Source organism: Delphinus delphis, chromosome 14, assembly GCF_949987515.2.
Source record: "Delphinus delphis chromosome 14, mDelDel1.2, whole genome shotgun sequence".
Classification (NCBI taxonomy): domain Eukaryota; kingdom Metazoa; phylum Chordata; class Mammalia; order Artiodactyla; family Delphinidae; genus Delphinus; species Delphinus delphis.
Window position 1 is genome coordinate 14,995,974 of NC_082696.1, and position 18,969 is coordinate 15,014,942.

Genomic DNA, 18,969 nt, shown 5'->3' on the forward strand with positions numbered 1-18,969 from the left:
CCCCCGACTCTATGTGCTGCCGTCCTCTTTGACTGACCTGGCACCACGCTACCGTTTTTAAGACAGTAAGAGGAAGCACTACAGATTATTTAACTCTTGACTCCACTGCTGCACATCCAGGAACAGTTTCAATGTTTCTGGCTGACTAGCAGGGGCTGAAGATCTCACACACACAGCTAAACAGGGACACTACCTGTATTAGACAAATTTATAACCATAAAAGTCAATGATGTATGTACTCTCACCATAATTACAGTTAACGTCCTACCCAAGGACATTCATTCAATTTTTGTAGACCACAGAGTAGATTAAGCCAAGTTCAGCTGGTGGGACGTACACCAGCTCTCAAGTCAAGGTGAATAATTTCAAAAGCCTAAGCTGGATCTTCCCCCCTAAATGCACAACGTTTACCTGTTCCGTGTAACGATCTATTTTGGATTGTGCCTCCGGAGAGAGTTCAATATCTTCGGCTCCATAGACAGCCTGGGCGATGGTTCTTATCTTTTCCACAATTGGAAGCTGGGAAAACACAAATGACAACAAAATCGTTAACTTCAAGCTGGTTAAAGAATTAAGGGAGAGCTTAGTGAGATTTTCTGTAATTGCTTAAAATTCACTACCAGATTCCCTCCTCATCAACTGTGGTATTTGAAGCAAACACTTTTCTCTTCTATCATCCTTAATGTCCTGAAATTTTCAGATCAGAGATCAACTAGCAAGTAAGAAGCCTTAGATGTTCAACCTGTTCAGAGGCTGCTTATCAAGTTGAATCATTCTTATCCACTGCATCCTTTAACGAAGTTTATACTATGCTTTTTAGTGATCTTTTAAGCCAGAACATAAGTCTCCTAACTAAATAGTGCTGGTGTTTAAGTGGGTCTCAACTTGGGTTATATGACAGAAATGTAGCAGTTCTAAAGGACACATTTTTTTTGGTGAGCAGGAATGGGTTGAGATTTTAATATAAATGCTAATGTGATCAAACACTTTATTGGAAAACCAGAGGTTGAACCTAGTGTCACTTTAACAAATTATGAGACAACAAGGAGAATGGGACAAATCTGAGAAGACTAGATATGGGCAAATAAGTGTGTGGGGAGGAGATGGAAAACTCTTCCACAGTGTTGGATGCAACGCTTGGATATAGGTTGCTAGTGAAACACTAAAAGTGGCCTCTTCAGAAACAAGGATGGTTCAGTAGGGAAGGGATGTGCCATGGATAAAGTGATTCTTAATTCAAGCAAAGCATTTGACAAAATTGTTCCTAATTTCACTGGGGGTAGAAAACACATAGATGTAATGAAGATGGTTGGTGGATGTACTGTTCAGTGAAGGGCTGCTGGACCAAGTGCTGACGGAATGGATGTCAGCCAAGGGGCAGAAGCCTCTCATGGCCCCCCTCAAGGACTTTGCTGGGCAGTGGCAAATTTGCATGAATTACTGCTGATATATACCTAACAGGAGAAAATAAAAGCTAGCTCTGCTCTGCCAATTGATAGTACCCCAAATTACTTTAAAATGTATTTTTTATTACTACAGTTTTTATTACTGTAGAGTTGCTCTGTGGTCTGGAACTGAAATATTGGATGTTTCAACAAATAAAAAAGAAATGAAGGTGCAAGTCATTATGATCTTTCGCTGAAGGACATAAAAGAGGATCTGAATCAACGGAGAGAAATACTTTGTTCATGGGTGAGGAGATGCAATACTGAATAGAGGTCGGTCTCTCAAACTTAATCTATTAGTTCAATCCAATTCCAATAAAAATCCCAAGAGCACTTAGGTTACTTGGCCAACCAATTTTAAAATTCCTAATGAAGAGTAACGGCAAAAATAGGTAAGATAACTTCAAAAATAAATAAAACCAAAAGAACAAAGATAAGGGACCTGCCATACCAGGTATCAATCATACTACAAAACTATGCTGATTAATTCCATGTGGAATCGGCACAGGACGAGATGATTAATCAAGGGAAGATAACAAAGAACACAGAAGGACACCTCAGCAGGTGTGGGACAGTATATAGTAGACATGGCACAAAACAGGGAAAGGACTGACTATTCAACTGACTTTTGGCTGGAGAAATAAAATTAAATTCCTGCCTCACACCAGGCCCCTAAATAAGTCCAATATGGAACAAAGGCAAAATCTTCAAAATCAAAACTCTACATATTGGGGGAAAAAATTGGGGAATTCTTTATTATCCTGAGGTACGGAAGGAATTCTTAAACAAGGTAACAACAGACTCCGCCTTAAAGAAAACGATTTATAGATCTGACATCAAAACTTAAAGTTCCTTGTATTAAAAAAAAAAAAAGACATCAGAAATAAGGATAAAGCATAAGGAACAGTCTGGGAGAAGATGCTTGCAAATATTTAAAAGATTAGTTACTAGAATGCATAAAACTCCCACAAATTCAGAAAAAGACAAACAAATATTTAATACTAGGCAAAAGAGTGACTAATAACAATATGAAAAAATGCCCAATCTCATTAGTGATCAAGGAAAGGCAAATTAAAATGATGAAAAACCAATTTACAACCGTGAGATCAGCAAGACTGAAAGTATGAGAATTTCAAGCGTGGGTGAGGATGTGGGGAAGACGACCCTTCAGAGTGCTCTTGGTTGAGATGTTAAAGGTCTCGCCTACCACGACAGCTTCCTAACTGGTTTCTTCACTTCTAACACCCCCATCCACTCTACTGCAAGTCTGACCTTCTTAAAATGTACGTGAGTAAGAAAAACTCAAGATCACCTCTGCTAAAACTCCTTGAGCGCTCTAAGATCTATCCCAAAGGCCAGCATCTCCAGGAAGCCTGTACTGACCGTCCTCCAGCACACGTGGGCGTTCTCTTCTTTGCCATCCGATAGCCCTGTAATGCTCTGACCTGGGTGTTACGTGGCACCAGAGGTTCAGCAGGGCCTGGCAATGAGTGGCTGCTAGCAAAGCCCATGCCCTGCTGGGATGCACTGATGGACCTCGGATGGTAACAGTGCCAGGATCAAACTCTGATGCTGAAATCTACCGGGTGGCAAGGGGCCTTTTGTAAACTATGTCATAAGAGAAATCAGAGAAGAACCTCCACTTCAGGACTTCCCTGGTGGCGCAGTGGTTAAGAATCCGCCTGCCAATGCAGGGGACACCAGTTCAATCCCTGGTCCGGGAAGATCCCACATGCTGTGGAGCAAGTAAGCCTGTGCACTACAACTATTGAGCCTGTGAGCCACAACTACTGAGCCCGTGCTCTAGAGCCCACAAGCCGAAACTACTGAGCCCGTGTGCCACAACTACTGAAGCCCGCGTGCCTAGAGCCCGTGCTCCGCAACAAGAGAAGCCACCGCAATGAGAAGCCTGCGCACGGCAAGGAAGAGTAGCTCCCGCTCGCCACAACTGGAGAAAGCCTGCGCGCAGCAACGAAGACCCAACGCAACCAAAAATAAATAAATGAAGTTGATTCTTTTAAAAAAAAAGAAGACTCTCCACCTCTAGAAGGGACAACTCTAGAAAGAAATGATCGTTATTTTCCAGGAAGGCAGAAGGTGAAGCAAGGACAGAAATCAGAAGGAAATGTTTAAGGAAAAGCTATAATAACAGAGCTGTTTTACTCTGGCAGAGTTCAGGGTAAGCCGAGTATGGCTCCCGGGTTGTTGCAGAATTACCGCACGAGTGCAAAGTTGAGTCTGGGCTAGAGAAAACCTTGAGTGTAACTTCTAATGTAAAAGATTCCATGTTCGTTAGCTGAAGAATTGAGAATAGCCTATAAACTCTTTGAGGCCAAGGACCACCTCTTGTTCACGTAGAGGTGGGATACAGTACAGCCCCTGGACTACAAGAGTAGGCTCTCAATATACAGTTGAATAAATGGAATAAATATTTTCTGACCTTCCTGTTGACAAAGCAAGGATTCCATGTGATGTGACAGTGACGCTTTTTCAGGGGAAGGCAGCTCACAGAATATGGTGTCACCCAAGCAGTGTGATAGGTCCCATGCAACCTGGTTCATCTGGGCTCCTCCAGCCCTCCAGAACAGCTCAGGTGGGGGGTTCGTGGGCTGCTGTGGGACAGGAGAGCTAAGGAAGAACGCAGCCCCTTAGATTTGGCTGAATCATGCAACCTCATTCCTAGTGGGAGAGGTGAATATGCTGCTGTACTCATTTCACTGCAAGCACTGAAGCCACGCAGTGTGTTACAAATGTCACGCTGCACAAACCTTACGTAATATTATTATGATGGCGCGAGGGCAAGAGGGCTAACTAAAGACTTACGTTTTCCCTGGAAGTGAAACAAAACAACAACAAGACAGATTAGTACTACTCATGACACATTTAATGAACAGAATGCACTATTTACTGAGCTCTAGATTGATCTGAAAAGGAAAAGTGAGCGTGACTTTTCTATAATATAATAATTGAAAAAAACTCACACGTGAACAAGGTAACAGCAAATGGATGACAATGAAGGAATTCGTGTGAGTGGGTATTTAACTGACTTATTTTTAGTTTTTAAACACGAAATTTTTTTCAAGGAATACATATATTTAGTTTTAAATTGTGGTAAAACACACATAACAGAAGATTTACCATCTTTATCATGTTCAAGTGTACAGTTCTGTACTGTTAAGCACATTCCTGTTGCTGTGATGCTAATCTTCAGAACCCTTCACTCTGCAGAACTAAAACTGTACCCACGAAACACTAACTCCCCATTCTGTCCTCCCCTCAGCCCCTTGCTACCACCTTCCTACTTTCTGTCTCTATGGATCTGTCTACTCGGGGTACCTTGTATAAGTGGAATCATACAGTATGTATCTTTTTGCATCCGGCTTATTTTATTTAGCATGAACCTCCAGGTTCAACCATGATGTAGCACGTTACAAATTTCTTTCCTTTTAAAGGCTGAATAATATTTCACTGTATGGACATACCACACTAAAAAAAAATCCATTCATCCACTGATGGACACGGGTTGTTTCCACCTTTTTGCTCCTGTGAATAAGGCTGCTATGCTAAAAGTGGGGGGGGCGGGAACGGACAAATATTTCTCTTCTGGACTTCAATTCTTTGGGGCGTAAGGAAATACACATTTTTATCAACAACTAAACTGCCTTCCTGCCTAATGTTTTCTTTTTTAAAATAAATTTATTTATTTTATTTATATTTATTTTTGGCTGCCTTGGGTCTTTGTTGCTGCACGCGGGCTTTCTCTAGTTGAGGCGAGTGGGGGCTACTCTTCGTTGCGGCATGCGGGCTTATCATTGCGGTGGCTTCTCATTGCAGAGCACGGGCTCTAGGTGCGCGGCCTTCAGTAGTTGTGGCTCGCGGGCTCAGGAGTTGTGGCTCGTGGGCTCTAGAGCGCAGGCTCAGTAGTTGTGGCGCACGGGCTTAGTTGCTCCGCGGCATGTGGGATCTTCCCGGACCAGGGCTCAAACCCGTGTCCCCTGCACTGGCAGGCAGGTTCTTAACCACTGCGCCAGCAGGGAAGCCCCCTGTCTAATGTTTATTTGAAAGTGCTGTGGAAATTTCAAGCAGGTGCCAGGCTGACTTTGTGAACTGTGTAGTTGTGGTCTTATTTCCTATGGGAAAACTGCAACCACACATGACAGGATGACTCAAACAGAAGGCAGAGCAGGGGAGCAGGGGCTGGTGGTGTGAGTGAGTCCCAGTCAGGCGACTTGTTTCCCCTCCTTAAGACCCTGGAGCATCCCAGCAGCCACCATGACCAGCTCCCGGTATCCTGCACTTCCCATGCCCCAGCCTCAGCCTCGCCAGCCCCGGAAAAGATGACACTCCCTCGCCGGCCTCGACATGCACAAAGCTATCCAAAGTGAGCCTACGAGAGGGACCATCACCACCTGGTGTGTGTCTCACAGCCCCACACTGGATAAATAATGTGCTTCAGCTCATGGAGCTAGAAACCCCAAGACCAAAACTCTCTTGGGACTCCTGCTACAATTATTCTCTTTCACCTATGTGTACAAGTAAATAAATAAAAAGAACATCTCAGTTAACACAACTTTTGGGTTTAATATAAAAACTGAAACCTGCCCTGATAAGGCAGCTCCACTGTATACCTTGTTTATATTGTGACAGCCGGAAAGGAACCTCCTGCTGTTTCTCTGCTCGATTTTGGGGAGCAGTGTAATCTTTAAAGAAAAAAGCCAAATTCATGTCCAGTAATCTTGATCTGAACTTGACATTCACTTGTGCTGCTCGTTTTAAGTGGTAGTTTTTATAAAACAAATAAAATGGTAAAATAAATTATGAATGGGTATGCATTAATCATCCCTGGCTTTGCTCCAACTTCCTAAATATTTACAAATTTATCCATTTGCCACCTCTTTCCTCTTTACACCCCTGATGTCTAGGATAGTAACTTCCAATCAGTAGGCCCTCCACAAACAACTGCTGAATGAACAACCATCTGTGGCAAGTACTTTCAAGATGTCATGGTGTACAAAGAATTTCGGAGATTTTGTGTACAAAGAATGTCTGATGGGGTGGGGACAATGACACAGTAAAGTGTGACGGAATGGAGCGTGTGAGAAAGCCTTCGCCTCTACGTTACTACTAAAGTTGGAAGATCACAGATTGCAGGGGACGGCACGGAAGTCAGCATAAATTGGTAAGACCTAAAAGGGAACTTGAATGGTGCTTGAAGGATGTGAAAGATCTTAATAAGCAATAAAAGGAAAGATTATTTCACACGAGGAGAACGGCGCACATCAAGGTGTGAATGGCAGCAAAGACAAGGCTTTTTCTGGAAAGAGGGACTACTCTAGGTGTACTATGCTCAACATACTCATATAAGCTATTCACAAAGCCTGGCGTCTATACTAGGATCTTTGATCATTTGGGAACTAACATTATGTTAAATCTCCGTCCTCACCAAGAATAGAATTCTGAACGTATTCATTAATTTCCTCCCAAACCTCTTAAACGTATAAAAATAACTGAAATACTTTAGAAGAGAGCTTTCCGATGGAAACTTTCTGTGATGATGGAAATGTTCTACAACATGCTTTCCAGGCTAGTAGCCACCAGCCTCATGTGGCTAGTAAGTAGTTGAAATGGGACTAGTGTAACCGAGGAAATGAGCTGTTAATTTTAGTTAATTTAAATGTCAATAGCTTTCTATGACCTGTGGCTACTGAACTGGGCAGCAGTTCTTTCTAGCTCTAGAAAAGAACCCTGAATGGGGGGTCGTATTGTCTACGGTCTTTTGCTTAGAGTATGCCCACCCAGAATCCTGGCTGAGTGACACCAGGAAGGTAGGTTGGAGGATGTAGGGGTCTTCACTCTTTACCACATTCCTTATGTAGATGTGGTGACCCAGGCTCATAGAAGCTACGTTACTCAAAGTTAGATAGCATATCCTTCTTGAAAAGACCACTGGACTCATTACACATGCACCCAATGTTCATTGTCGCACTATTGACAATAGGCAAGACATGGAAGCAACCTAAGTGTCCATCAACAGTTGAATGGATAAAGAAGATGTGGTACATATATAAAATGGAATACCACTCAGCCATGAAAAAGAATGCAATAATGCCATTTGCAGCAACGTGGATGGAACTGGAGATTATCATACTAAGCGAAGTAATTCAGACAGAAAAAGACAAATATCATATCATTTATATGTGGAATCTAAAAATATGATATAAATGAACTCATTTACAAAACAGAAATAGAATCACAGACAAAGAAGACGAATTTACAGTTACCAAAAGGGAAAGGCGGGGAGGGATAAATTAGGAGTTTGGGATTAACATATATACACTACTATATATAAAATAGACAAACAACAAGGTACTACTGTATAGCACAGGGAACTATATCCAATATCTACTAATAACCTATAATGGAAGAGTCTGAAAAGAATATATATATTCTTTTCTGAAAAGAGTGTGTGTATGTGTGTGTGTGTGTGTGTGTGTGTGTGTATAGCTGAGTCACTTTGCTGTACACCAGAAACTAACCCAACATTGTAAATCAATTATACTTCAATTAAAAAAAAATGAAGCTGACAGAATTGAGGAAAATAAAGAAGTATGAAGGCTTTATAATATAGTGGCATCTCATCTTACTTAGATGTCAGGTTCTAAAGCCAGCAGCCCTGAATGTCTCTTAGAAGACCCATGAAAACATGACACAGTACTCTACTATCAATATTCCACTATCTCTTAAGCACATGACTGTTGAAGTGCTGAAACACACTGCTGTTTCCTCAGCCATTACACTGAATGAAAACTACATTGTTCTTTTGTTTTACCGAAGCCTAGATTGGAATTCACATAAGTTAAGTGTTCCTATGCTGTGATGTTGGCTTGAAGTACTTCAATGCTCATGAAATATTTAAGGAGAGGAATCAATTAGTAAATTTATAAGTCGAATAAAAATCTCTGGACATACAGTAATTATTTCAATTTGTATTTTGTATTTAAAATGAAGCATGAATTTTCAGTGATCTACAAGTGCAGTGTGGTAAATGGCCTTTCCTGTACCTCAAATAAAAGTATGTAATGCGAAACCAGCTTCCACCAGGAGCAAGGGCTTCACTACAACATACCCTGGTGTCATGGGAGCAGCTCTGCGTTGTGAGTGAGAACAACAGACCCTTGTGTCTTTGACACAAAGCATGTCGCTGGCTGGAAACCAGCACATCTGAGCTACCCAAGGTGTACGTGCTGACTGCCATGAGCCAGCTCCCGGAGTGGCTCGTCCCACTGGCTTGTTGGTCCTGAGCAACAGGTCTACCCAGAAGAATCCCAGAAGAATCTCGCTCTTCTGAGACAACCAGGACACATGTTGGAGATAGCTGGGGTCTGAGAAAGGAAAGAAGGCTCATCGCCAGAAAGTCTGCATTTGTCCATGTGAAGTGATGATACGGAATTCACATTCAAATCACAAGGGTGACCTTGTATACTCGTTTTTGTTTGTTTTTTGCCTTCAGTTTGATTTACTTCAGGTCACAGGAATTTTCTTTCTCCAATTTCCTGTAGTTGGACATCTTGAGGACTATATTTCATAGGACCAAATATGCAAAGGGATCAACATAGTGTCTAACAGAGCAATCTTGAGTGATATACAGAGGTTTGTGTTTAAAATTTGCTCATTGAATATGAATTCATTTGAATTTTGTTTCATCTAGTGGGAAAATTTTAGATTTTTACTCCTAGTTGAGGATTTTTTCCTCACTATTGTTCTCTTTTTCGATTCTTAATTTTATTTAAACAATTTTTTAAAATTTTATTTTTAAAAATAAAGTGCTTATTTTATTTATTTTTATTCTTTTTTTTTTTTTGCAGTACACGGGCCTCTCACTGCTATGGTCTCTCCCGTTGTGGAGCACAGGCTCCGGACCCGCAGGCTCAGCGGCCATGGCTCACAGGCCCAGCCGCTCCGCGGCATGTGGGATCTTCCCAGACCAGGGCATGAACCCGCGTCCCCTGCATCGGCAGGTGGACTCAACCACTGCGCCACCAGGGAAGCCCTTGTTTTGTTTTTTAATTCTTATTTTATATTAGAGTATAGTGGATTTACAATGTTGTGCTAGTTTCAGGTGTACAGCAAAGGGATTCAGTTACACATATACATGTATCTGTTCTTTTTCCAATTCTTTTCCCATTTAGGTTATTACAAATATTGAGCAGAGTTCCCTGTGCTGTATACTCTTTTTTTTTTTCCCTTCGGTACGCAGGCCTCTCACTGTTGTGGCCTCTCCCGTTACGGAGCACAGGCTCCGGACGCGCAGGCTCAGCGGCCATGGCTCACGGGCCCAGCCGCTCCGCGGCATGTGGGATCCTCCCGGACCCGGGCACAAACCTGTGTCCCCTGCATCGGCAGGCGGACTCTCAACCACTGCGCCACCAGGGAAGCCCTGTGCTGTATACTCTTAAACAGAACATTACAGCAACGCCAAAAGAAAGCAATATACAGGAATAGGTGATTTTAATGATCTCACCCAAAGGAGGGGGAAGGGCTGGTAGTGGCCTGAGAACTTGCTTGGCCTAATGATATGCATGTATGACACACCTGTTGTTCCTCCTGGCATGAAGTTACGTGCAAACCTCAGTGTGTTGTGAGACTAATATGAATGAACACGAGGTGCAGCCTGGCCTCTGTTTTCCTGGGCAGGAGTCATACCTCCCTCATTCATCTACTGGAGCAGGGCTGTCAAAGAAAAATCTTCTGGTCTAAGATTAAAAGTCTCACTCAAGGGTGGAGTAAACTACTTTCATGAAAGGAAAAATAAATCATTTTCGGAAATAAAATGATTGCTAAGACAAATCCCTAACCTCTCAGATCCTGGGGTGAGTGGAAGCCGGTGCTGTTTTGAGTGATGTCCTCCCCCAGTCCTAAGGTTGTCGTTTTCCTTTTCAAGTGGTCTTTAATACACCTGTGATAATATTTAAATAATGTTGCTTGCTTTTCAGGCTGAGAAAATGGATGCTTTCCCTACTGAGTCTTCTCGTGTCATCTGAATTTAAGTCAGAAAGACCAAGGGATGGATGGAATGATGGCAGAAGGTGACTAGCTAACACGTGGTGGGACCTTGACAGTTCATTTTACATCCCTGTCTTTCTTGCTTGGCCCATAATTTTCGATGAAATGCATTTCTAGAAACTTTTGCCATAGTGACATTCCATTTTTTATTAGAAGAAAGCACTTAAATGAAATCAAAGGAATCCTTGTGACATGTACAAGTGAAATAGATATAGACCACTGTTCCTTTCTCATCAGGTGCTATTTCTAGCTTCAAGGAGACAAAGCTGTGGGATGCCTTGCCAGAATCACAAAGGGCTGAATAGGATGCATTGAGAAAGTTGGGTGGGATCTAACAGTAGGTTCAGATCTGAAGAGACCTGTCAAACACAGATGGGTGAGGCAGCGGTAGGGGTAGGCCAAGGAGGTGAGTGATACACTGCTGGCCAAAGGAGTCTGGACAAAGAACCTAGAGGCCAGTGTTGGAAACAATCTAGTTTTGATAGTGATCTAAGATGTGTTTGCAGAAGGATGTGGTATTGAGGCAGTGTGGGAATTTGGAGCTGAATCATGAAAAGGAGGCAAGAGGAGAAGAGGCTGATGAGGGAAGGGTTAGAAGCAGTTCAGGATGGATGACCAAAGCTCAACCAGAAATAAGACAGCAGAACATGAGAGCACAGGGAAGAGACACGGATTCTGAATGAGATACTTAACTGACTGGAAATATAAGGGACAGCTTCCTACAAAACATGCCAAACATTCAATTGCACAAAAGGAGGAAAGGAGAGGGCTGAAGAAAGGACTGGTGGGAACAGGCAGACCAAGCGCAGGTCTGAGGACAAGCAGCAAAGAGCCAGAGGAGGTCAAAGGCCTTGAGAAGGAGACAACAGTACAGGGATAAGGGCATAAAAAGAAAGGTCATCATCTCTGGTGGGGCTAATGGCAGACTCTGGGAGGGCTCACGCCAAGAAGTACTTCCCAGAACTTCTGCTGCCAGTGTCCCTGTCCTCACGGTGAGCCACAGCCACCCCCAGCCTCTGCAGGACACCGTCCAACACTAGCAGCATGCTGAGTTTTATATACATAGAATCACATCACCAGCAAGAGGGCAGACAGCAGAAGCAAGAACTACAGTCCTGCAGCCTGTGGAACAAAAACCACATTCACAGAAACATAGACAAGATGAAAAGGCAGAGGGCTATGTACCAGATGAAGGAACAAGATAAAACTCCAGAAAAACAACTAAGTGCAGTGGAGATAGGCAACCTTCCAGAAAAAGAATTCAGAATAATGATAGTGAAGATGATCCAGGAACTCAGAAAAACAATGGAGGCAAAGATCGAGAAGATGCAAGAAATGTTTAACAAAGATCTAGAATTAAAGAACAAACAAACAGAGATGAACAATACAATAACTGAAATGAAAAATACACTAGAAGGAATCACTAGCAGAATAACTGAGGCAGAAGGACGGATAAGTGACCTGGAAGACAGAATGGTGGAATTCACAGCTGTGGAACAGAATAAAAAAAAAGAATGAAAAGAAATGAAGACAGCCTAAGAGACCTCTGGGACAACATTAAACACAAAAACATTCGCATTATAGGGGTCCCAGAAGGAGAAGAGAGAGACAAAGGACCCGAGAAAATATTTGAAGAGATTATAGTCGAAAACTTCCCTAACGTGGGAAAGGAAATAGCCACCCAAGTCCAGGAAGTGCAGAGAGTCCCATACAGGATAAACCCAAGGAGAAACACACCGAGACACATAGTGATCAAACTGGCAAAAATTTAAAGACAAAGAAAAATTATTGAAAGCAGCAAGGGAAAAATGACAACGTACAAGGGAACTCCCATAAGGTTAACAGCTAATTTCTCAGCAGAAACTCTACAAGCCAGAAGGGAGTGGCATGATATACTTAAAGTGATGAAAGGGAAGAACCTACAACCAAGATTACTCTACCCGGCAAGGATCTCAGATTTGATGGAGAAATCAATAGCTTTACAGACAAGCAAAAGCTAAGAGAATTCAGCACCACCAAACCAGCTCTACAACAAAAGCTAAACGAACTACTCTAAGTGGGCAACACAAGAGAAGAAAAGGATCTACAAAAACAAACCCAAAACAATTAAGAAAATGGTCATAGGAACATACATATTGATAAATACCTTAAATGTGAATGGATTAAATGCACCAACTAAAAGACACAGGCTTGCTGAATGGATACAAAACAAGACCCATATATACGCTGTCTACAAGAGACCCACTTCAGACCTAGGGACACATACAGACTGAAAGTGAGGGGATGGAAAAAGATATTCCATGCAAATGGAAATCAAAACAAAGCTGGAGTAGCAATACTCTTATCAGATAATATAGACTTTAAAATAAAGAATGTTACAAGAGACAAGGAAGGACACTACATAATGATCAAGGGATCAATCCAAGAAGAAGATATAACAATTATAAATATATATGCACCCAACACAGGAGCACCTCAATACATAACGCAACTGCTAACAGCTATAAAAGAGGAACTTGACAGTAACACAATAATAGTGGGGGACGTTAACATCTCACGTACACCAATGGACAGATCATCCAAAATGAAAATAAATAAGGAAACACAAGCTTTAAATGACACAACAGAGGGCTTCCCTGGTGGCGCAGTGGTTGAGAATCTGCCTGCCGATGCAGGGGACACGGGTTCGAGCCCTGGTCCGGGAGGATCCCACATGCTGCGGAGCAACTAGGCCCGTGCTCCACAACTACTGAGCCCGTGCGCCTGGAGCCCGTGCTCCGCAACAAGAGAAGCCACCGCAATGAGAAGCCCCCGCTCGCCGCAACGAGAGAAAGCCCGCGCGTGGCAAGGAAGACCCAATGCAGCCAAAAATAAAAAAATAAAAAAAAAAAAAAAAAAAATGACACAACAGAGCATATAGATTTAATTGATATTTATAGGACATTCCATCCAGAAACAGCAAATTACACTTTCTTCTCAAGTGCGCACGGAACATTCTCCAGGATAGATCACATCTTGGGTCACAAATGAAGCCCCAGTAAATTTAAGAAAATTGAAATCATATCAAGCATCTTTTCTGAACACAACGCTATGAGATTAGAAATGATTACAGGGGAAAAAGCTTAAAAAACACAAACACATGGAGTCTAAACAATACGTTATTAAATAACCAAGAGAGCACTGAAGAAATCAAAGAGGAAATCAAAAAATACCTAGAGACAAATGACAATGAAAACACAATGGCCCAAAACCTATGGGATGCAGCAATAGCAGTTCTAAGAGAGAAGTTTATAGCAATACATTCCCACCTAAGAAACAAGAAACATCTCAAATAAACAACCTAACCTTACACCTAAAGGAACTAGAGAAAGAAGGACAAACAAAACCCAAAGTTAGGAGAAGGAAAGAAAACATAAAGATCAGAGCAGAAATAAATGAAACAGAAACAAAGAAAACAATAGCAAAGATCAATAAAACTAAAAGCTGGTTCTTTGAGAAGATAAACAAAATTGATAAACCATTAGCCAGACTCATCAAGAAAAAGAGGGAGAGGACCAAATCAATAAAATTGAAAATGAAAAAGGAGAAGTTACAACAGACACCACAGAAATACAAAGCATCCTAAGAGACTACTACAAGCAACTCTATGCCAATAAAATGGACAACCTGGAAGAAATGGACAAATTCTTAGAAAGGTATAACCTCCCAAGACTGAACCAGGAAGAAATAGAGAATATGAACAGACCAATCACAAGTAACAAAATTGAAACTGTGATTAAACATCTTCCAACAAACAAAAGTCCAAGACCAGATGGCTTCACAGGTGAATTCTATCAAACATTTAGAGAAGAGCTAACACCCATCCTTCTCAAACTCTTCCAAAAAATTGCAGAGGAAGGAACACTCCCAAACTCATTCTATGAGGCCACCATCACCCTGATACCAAAACCAGAAAAAGATACTACAAAAAAAGAAAATTACAGACCAATATCACTGATGAATACAGATGCAAAAATCCTCAACAAAATACTAGCAAACAGAATCCAACAGCACATTAAAAGGATCATACACCATGATCAAGTGGGATTTATCCCAGGGATGCAAGGATTCTTCAATATATGCAAATCAATCAATGTGATAAGCCATACAAACAAATTGAAGGAGAAAAACCATATGATCATCTCAATAGATGCAGAAAAAGCTTTTGACAAAATTCAATACCCATTTATGACAAAAACTCTCCAGAAAGTGGGCACAGACGGAACCTACCTTGACATAATAAAGGCCATATACGACAAACCCACAGCAAACATCATTCTCAATGGTGAAAAACTGAAAGCATTTCCTCTAAGATCAGGAAAAGACAAGGATGTCCACTCTCACCACTATTATTCAACATAGTTTTGGAAGTCCTAGCCATGGCAATCAGAGAAGAAAAAGAAAAAAAAGGAATCCAAATTGGAAAAGAAGAAGTAAAACTGTCACTGTTTGTAGATCACATGATACTATACACAGAGAATCCTAAAAATGCCATCAGAAAACTACTAGAGCTAATCAACGAATCTGGTAAAGTTGCAGGATACAAAATTAATGCACAGAAATCTCTTGCATTCCTATATACTAATGATGAAAAATCTGAAAGAGAAATTAAGGAAATACTCCCATTTACCATTGCAAGAAAAGGAATAAAACACCTAGGAATAAACTTACCTAGGGAGACAAAAGACCTGTATGCAGAAAACTATAAGACACTGATGAAAGAAATTAAAGACGATACCAACAGATGGAGAGATATACCATGTTCTTGGACTGGAAGAATCAATATTGTGAAAATGGCTATACTACCCAAAGCAATTTACAGCTTCAATGCAATCCCTATCAAACTACCAATGGCATTTTTTACAGAACTAGAAAAAAAATGTTAAAATTTGTATGGAGACTCAAAAGACCCCGAATAGCCGAAGCAGTCTTGAGGGGAAAAAATGGAGCTGGAGGAATCAGACTCCCTGACTTCAGACTATACTACAAAGCTACAGTAATCAAGACAATATGGTACTGGCACAAAAAGAGGAACATAGATCAATGGAACAAGATAGAAAGCCCTGAGGTAAACCCACACACCTATGGTCAACTAATCTATGACAAAGGAGGCAAGGATATACAATGGAGAAAAGACAGTCTCTTCACTAAGTGGTGCTGGGAAAACTGGACAGCTACATGTATAAGAATGAAATTAGAACACTTTCTAACACCATACACAAAAAGAAACACAAAATGCATTAGAGACCTAAATGTAAGACCGGACACTACAAAACTCTTAGAGGAAAACATAGGCACAACACTCTTTGACATAAATCACAGCGAGATCTTTTTTGATCCACCTCCTAGAGTAATGGAAATAAAAACAAAAATAAACAAATGGGACCTAATGAAACTTCAAAGCTTTTGCACAGCAAAGGAAACCATAAACAAGACGAAAAGACAACCCTCAGAATCGGAAAAATATTTGCAAACGAATCAACGGACAAAGGTTTAATCTCCAAGATATATAAACAGCTCATGCAGCTCAATATTAAAGAAACACACAACCCAATCCAAAAATGGGCAGAAGACCTAGATAGACATTTCTCCAAAGAAGACATACAGATGGCCAAGAAGCACATGAAAAGCTGCTCAACATCACTAATTATTAGAGAAATGCAAATCAAAACTACAATGATGTATCCCCTCACACCAGTTAGAATGAGCATCATGAGAAAATCTACAAACAACAAATGCTGGAGAGGGTGTGGAGAAAAGCAAACCCTCTTGCATTGTTGGTGGGAATGTAAATTGATACAGCCACTATGGAGAACAGTATGGAGGTTCCTTAAAAAACTGATTTAGAATTACCATATGACCTAGCAATCCCACTACTGGGCACACACCCAGAGAAAACCATAATTCAAAAAGACACATGCACCCCAATGTTCATTGCAGCACTATTTACAATAGCCAGGTCATGGAAGCAACCTAAATGCCCATCGACAGACGAATGGATAAAGAAGTTGTGGAACATATATACAATAGACTATTACTCAGCCATAAAAATGAACAAAATTGGGTCATTTGTTGAGATGTGGATGTATCTAGAGACTGTCATACAGGGTGAAGTAAGTCAGAAAGAGAACAACAAATATCGTATATTAACTCATGTATGTGGAACCTGGAAAAAAGGTTCAGATGAACCAGTTTGCAGGGCAGAAGTTGAGACACAGATGTACAGAACAAACGTATGGACACCAAGGGGGAAAGCAGAGGGGAGTGGGGGTGGGGGTGGGATGAATTGGGCGATTGGGATTGACATGTATACACTGATGTGTATAAAAGTGATGACTAATAAGAACCTGCTGTATAAAAAAAAAAATAAGATAATATTCAAAAAAACCCCAAAAACAAAACAAAAATTAATTAATTAATTAAAAATAAAAAAAGAAAGGTCATCCCTTCTCCTTAGACTGTTGTTTAGCAATTACTACTAAATACGAAAGACATACAGAGATGTATGTTTTAAGTTCTATGAATTAAAACTACATATATAGTATTTATGTATACATTTTTATATATTCTAAATACATGGAACTGTATATATTTAAAAATGATTAAAATGGGAAATTTCATTTTACATACATTTTTTACCACAATTAAAAAAAATATACACATACACACACGAACACATATAATACTCTATATACATACATACAAGTACTTATACATATGCATTTTTATTTATTTCCTTAAAATTTGAGGCTCCGTTTGCTGGCTGATGCCCGGAGTCCAATTAAAGAATAACTCAAAACCCTACCAACAACTGGTTTGAATCCTTAAAAAATATAACATACATAATTCCTCAATAATCAACGAACTCCCCCAGCCCTCAATCCCCTGCCAGCAGGGGAGAAAACACTCCTAAACACACAGGCAGTGAAAGTGCAATAGTGCAGAAATCTGCGGTGCTGGCTGTGGCCCTAGATGGAGTCTTCCTGGTCTGTTTTGATCTCCCTTGCTTCTAGCCCTGCTGTGATCAAGAGAATGGCTTCACACAAGGAACAGGAAAGACCTTTTAATAAAAACAAACACCATCTCCTCATGCTGTCAAGGTTACACGTCTAAATGTTTACGAGTTTAGAGGAAGGATATGGAGGGATGTGGAGATGGTTTTCAACTTTCACTCCTGATTTAACAAACAATATTCAGATGGACTTTGGGTGGTACCATACATTCTTTGCAAAAGCTACTGACTTTCTATTAAATCACGAATAGCTCCCAATTCTAATGGAGAAAGAATGCTAAATGTCTTGCTTTAATTTGGGAGTGCCTTTCTTTCCTGGTGCACTAGGGGCTGCTAATTGCTGGTTTTAACACAGTTGAACAGGACACCAACCCTGCAGCCCGACCTCCAGGTTACCTGAGTCACAAGACAATTCTTGAAGGTCAATTCAGGAAACCCCTTCTCTTCCTGAAGCGAAAGTGACAGAAGGAAGAGCTAACATAGATTACCAGCCCCCTATGTCCCAGCATTTTACTCCAGGACATTTCACTTGGTGCTCACAGCAACTGGGTGAAGTTGGTGTTAATATCAGACACTATTTTATAGATAAGGAAGCTGAGGCTCAGAGAGTTGTCCACATTTATATCCATAGTGGGAGGTCCCATCGAGATTTGAACTCTGTTTGCAAATGAAGTTACCGACAACGGATTAGTCTCCAAAATATACAAACAGCTCATAACAGCTCTATGTCAAAAAAACAAACAACCCAATCAAAAATGGGCAGAAGATCTAAATAGATGTTTCTCCAAAGAAGACATACAGATGGCAAAAAGCACATGGAAAGATGCTCAACATCACTAATTATCAGAGAAATGCAAATAAAAACTACAGTGAGCTATCACCTCACACAGGTCAAAATGACCATCATCAAAAAGTCTTCAAACAGTAAATGCTGGAGAGGGTGTGGAGAAAAGGGAACCCCCTTGCACTGTTGGTGGGAATGTAAATTGGTACAGCCACTATGGAGAACAGTATAGAGGTTCCTTAAAAAACTAAAAATAGTTACTCCTGGGCATATAACAGGAAAAGATGAAAACTCTAATTAGAAAAGATACACGCACCCCAAAGTTCATAGCAGCATTATTTACAATAGCCAAGACATGGAAGCAACCTAACTGTCCACCGAAAGAGGAATGGATAAATAAGATATGTGGTACATATATACAACAGAATACCACTCAACCATAAAAAAGAATGAAATAACGCCACTTGCAGCAACACGGATGGACCTAGAGATTATCATACTGAAGTAAGTCAGAAAGAGAAAGACAAATAACATATTGCTTCCATGTGGAATCTAAATAAATGATGCAAATCAACTTATTTACAAAACAGAGACAGATTCCCAGCCATGGAAAACAAACTTACGGT

The 18,969-nt window shown here is 40.8% G+C and overlaps 1 protein-coding gene across 6 annotated transcripts in view; it reads right to left on the reverse strand.

The window, feature by feature from the left end:
- The window catches only part of MTHFD1L (methylenetetrahydrofolate dehydrogenase (NADP+ dependent) 1 like), a 195,584-nt gene that overhangs the window by 51,034 nt on the left and 125,581 nt on the right, over positions 1-18,969 (reverse strand). For all 6 annotated transcript variants that reach the window (XM_060029784.1, XM_060029788.1, XM_060029785.1 and 3 more), the window contains one exon: positions 412-519. In XM_060029784.1, coding sequence (XP_059885767.1) covers positions 412-519 — 108 coding nt within the window. The remainder of the gene's footprint in view (positions 1-411; positions 520-18,969) is intronic.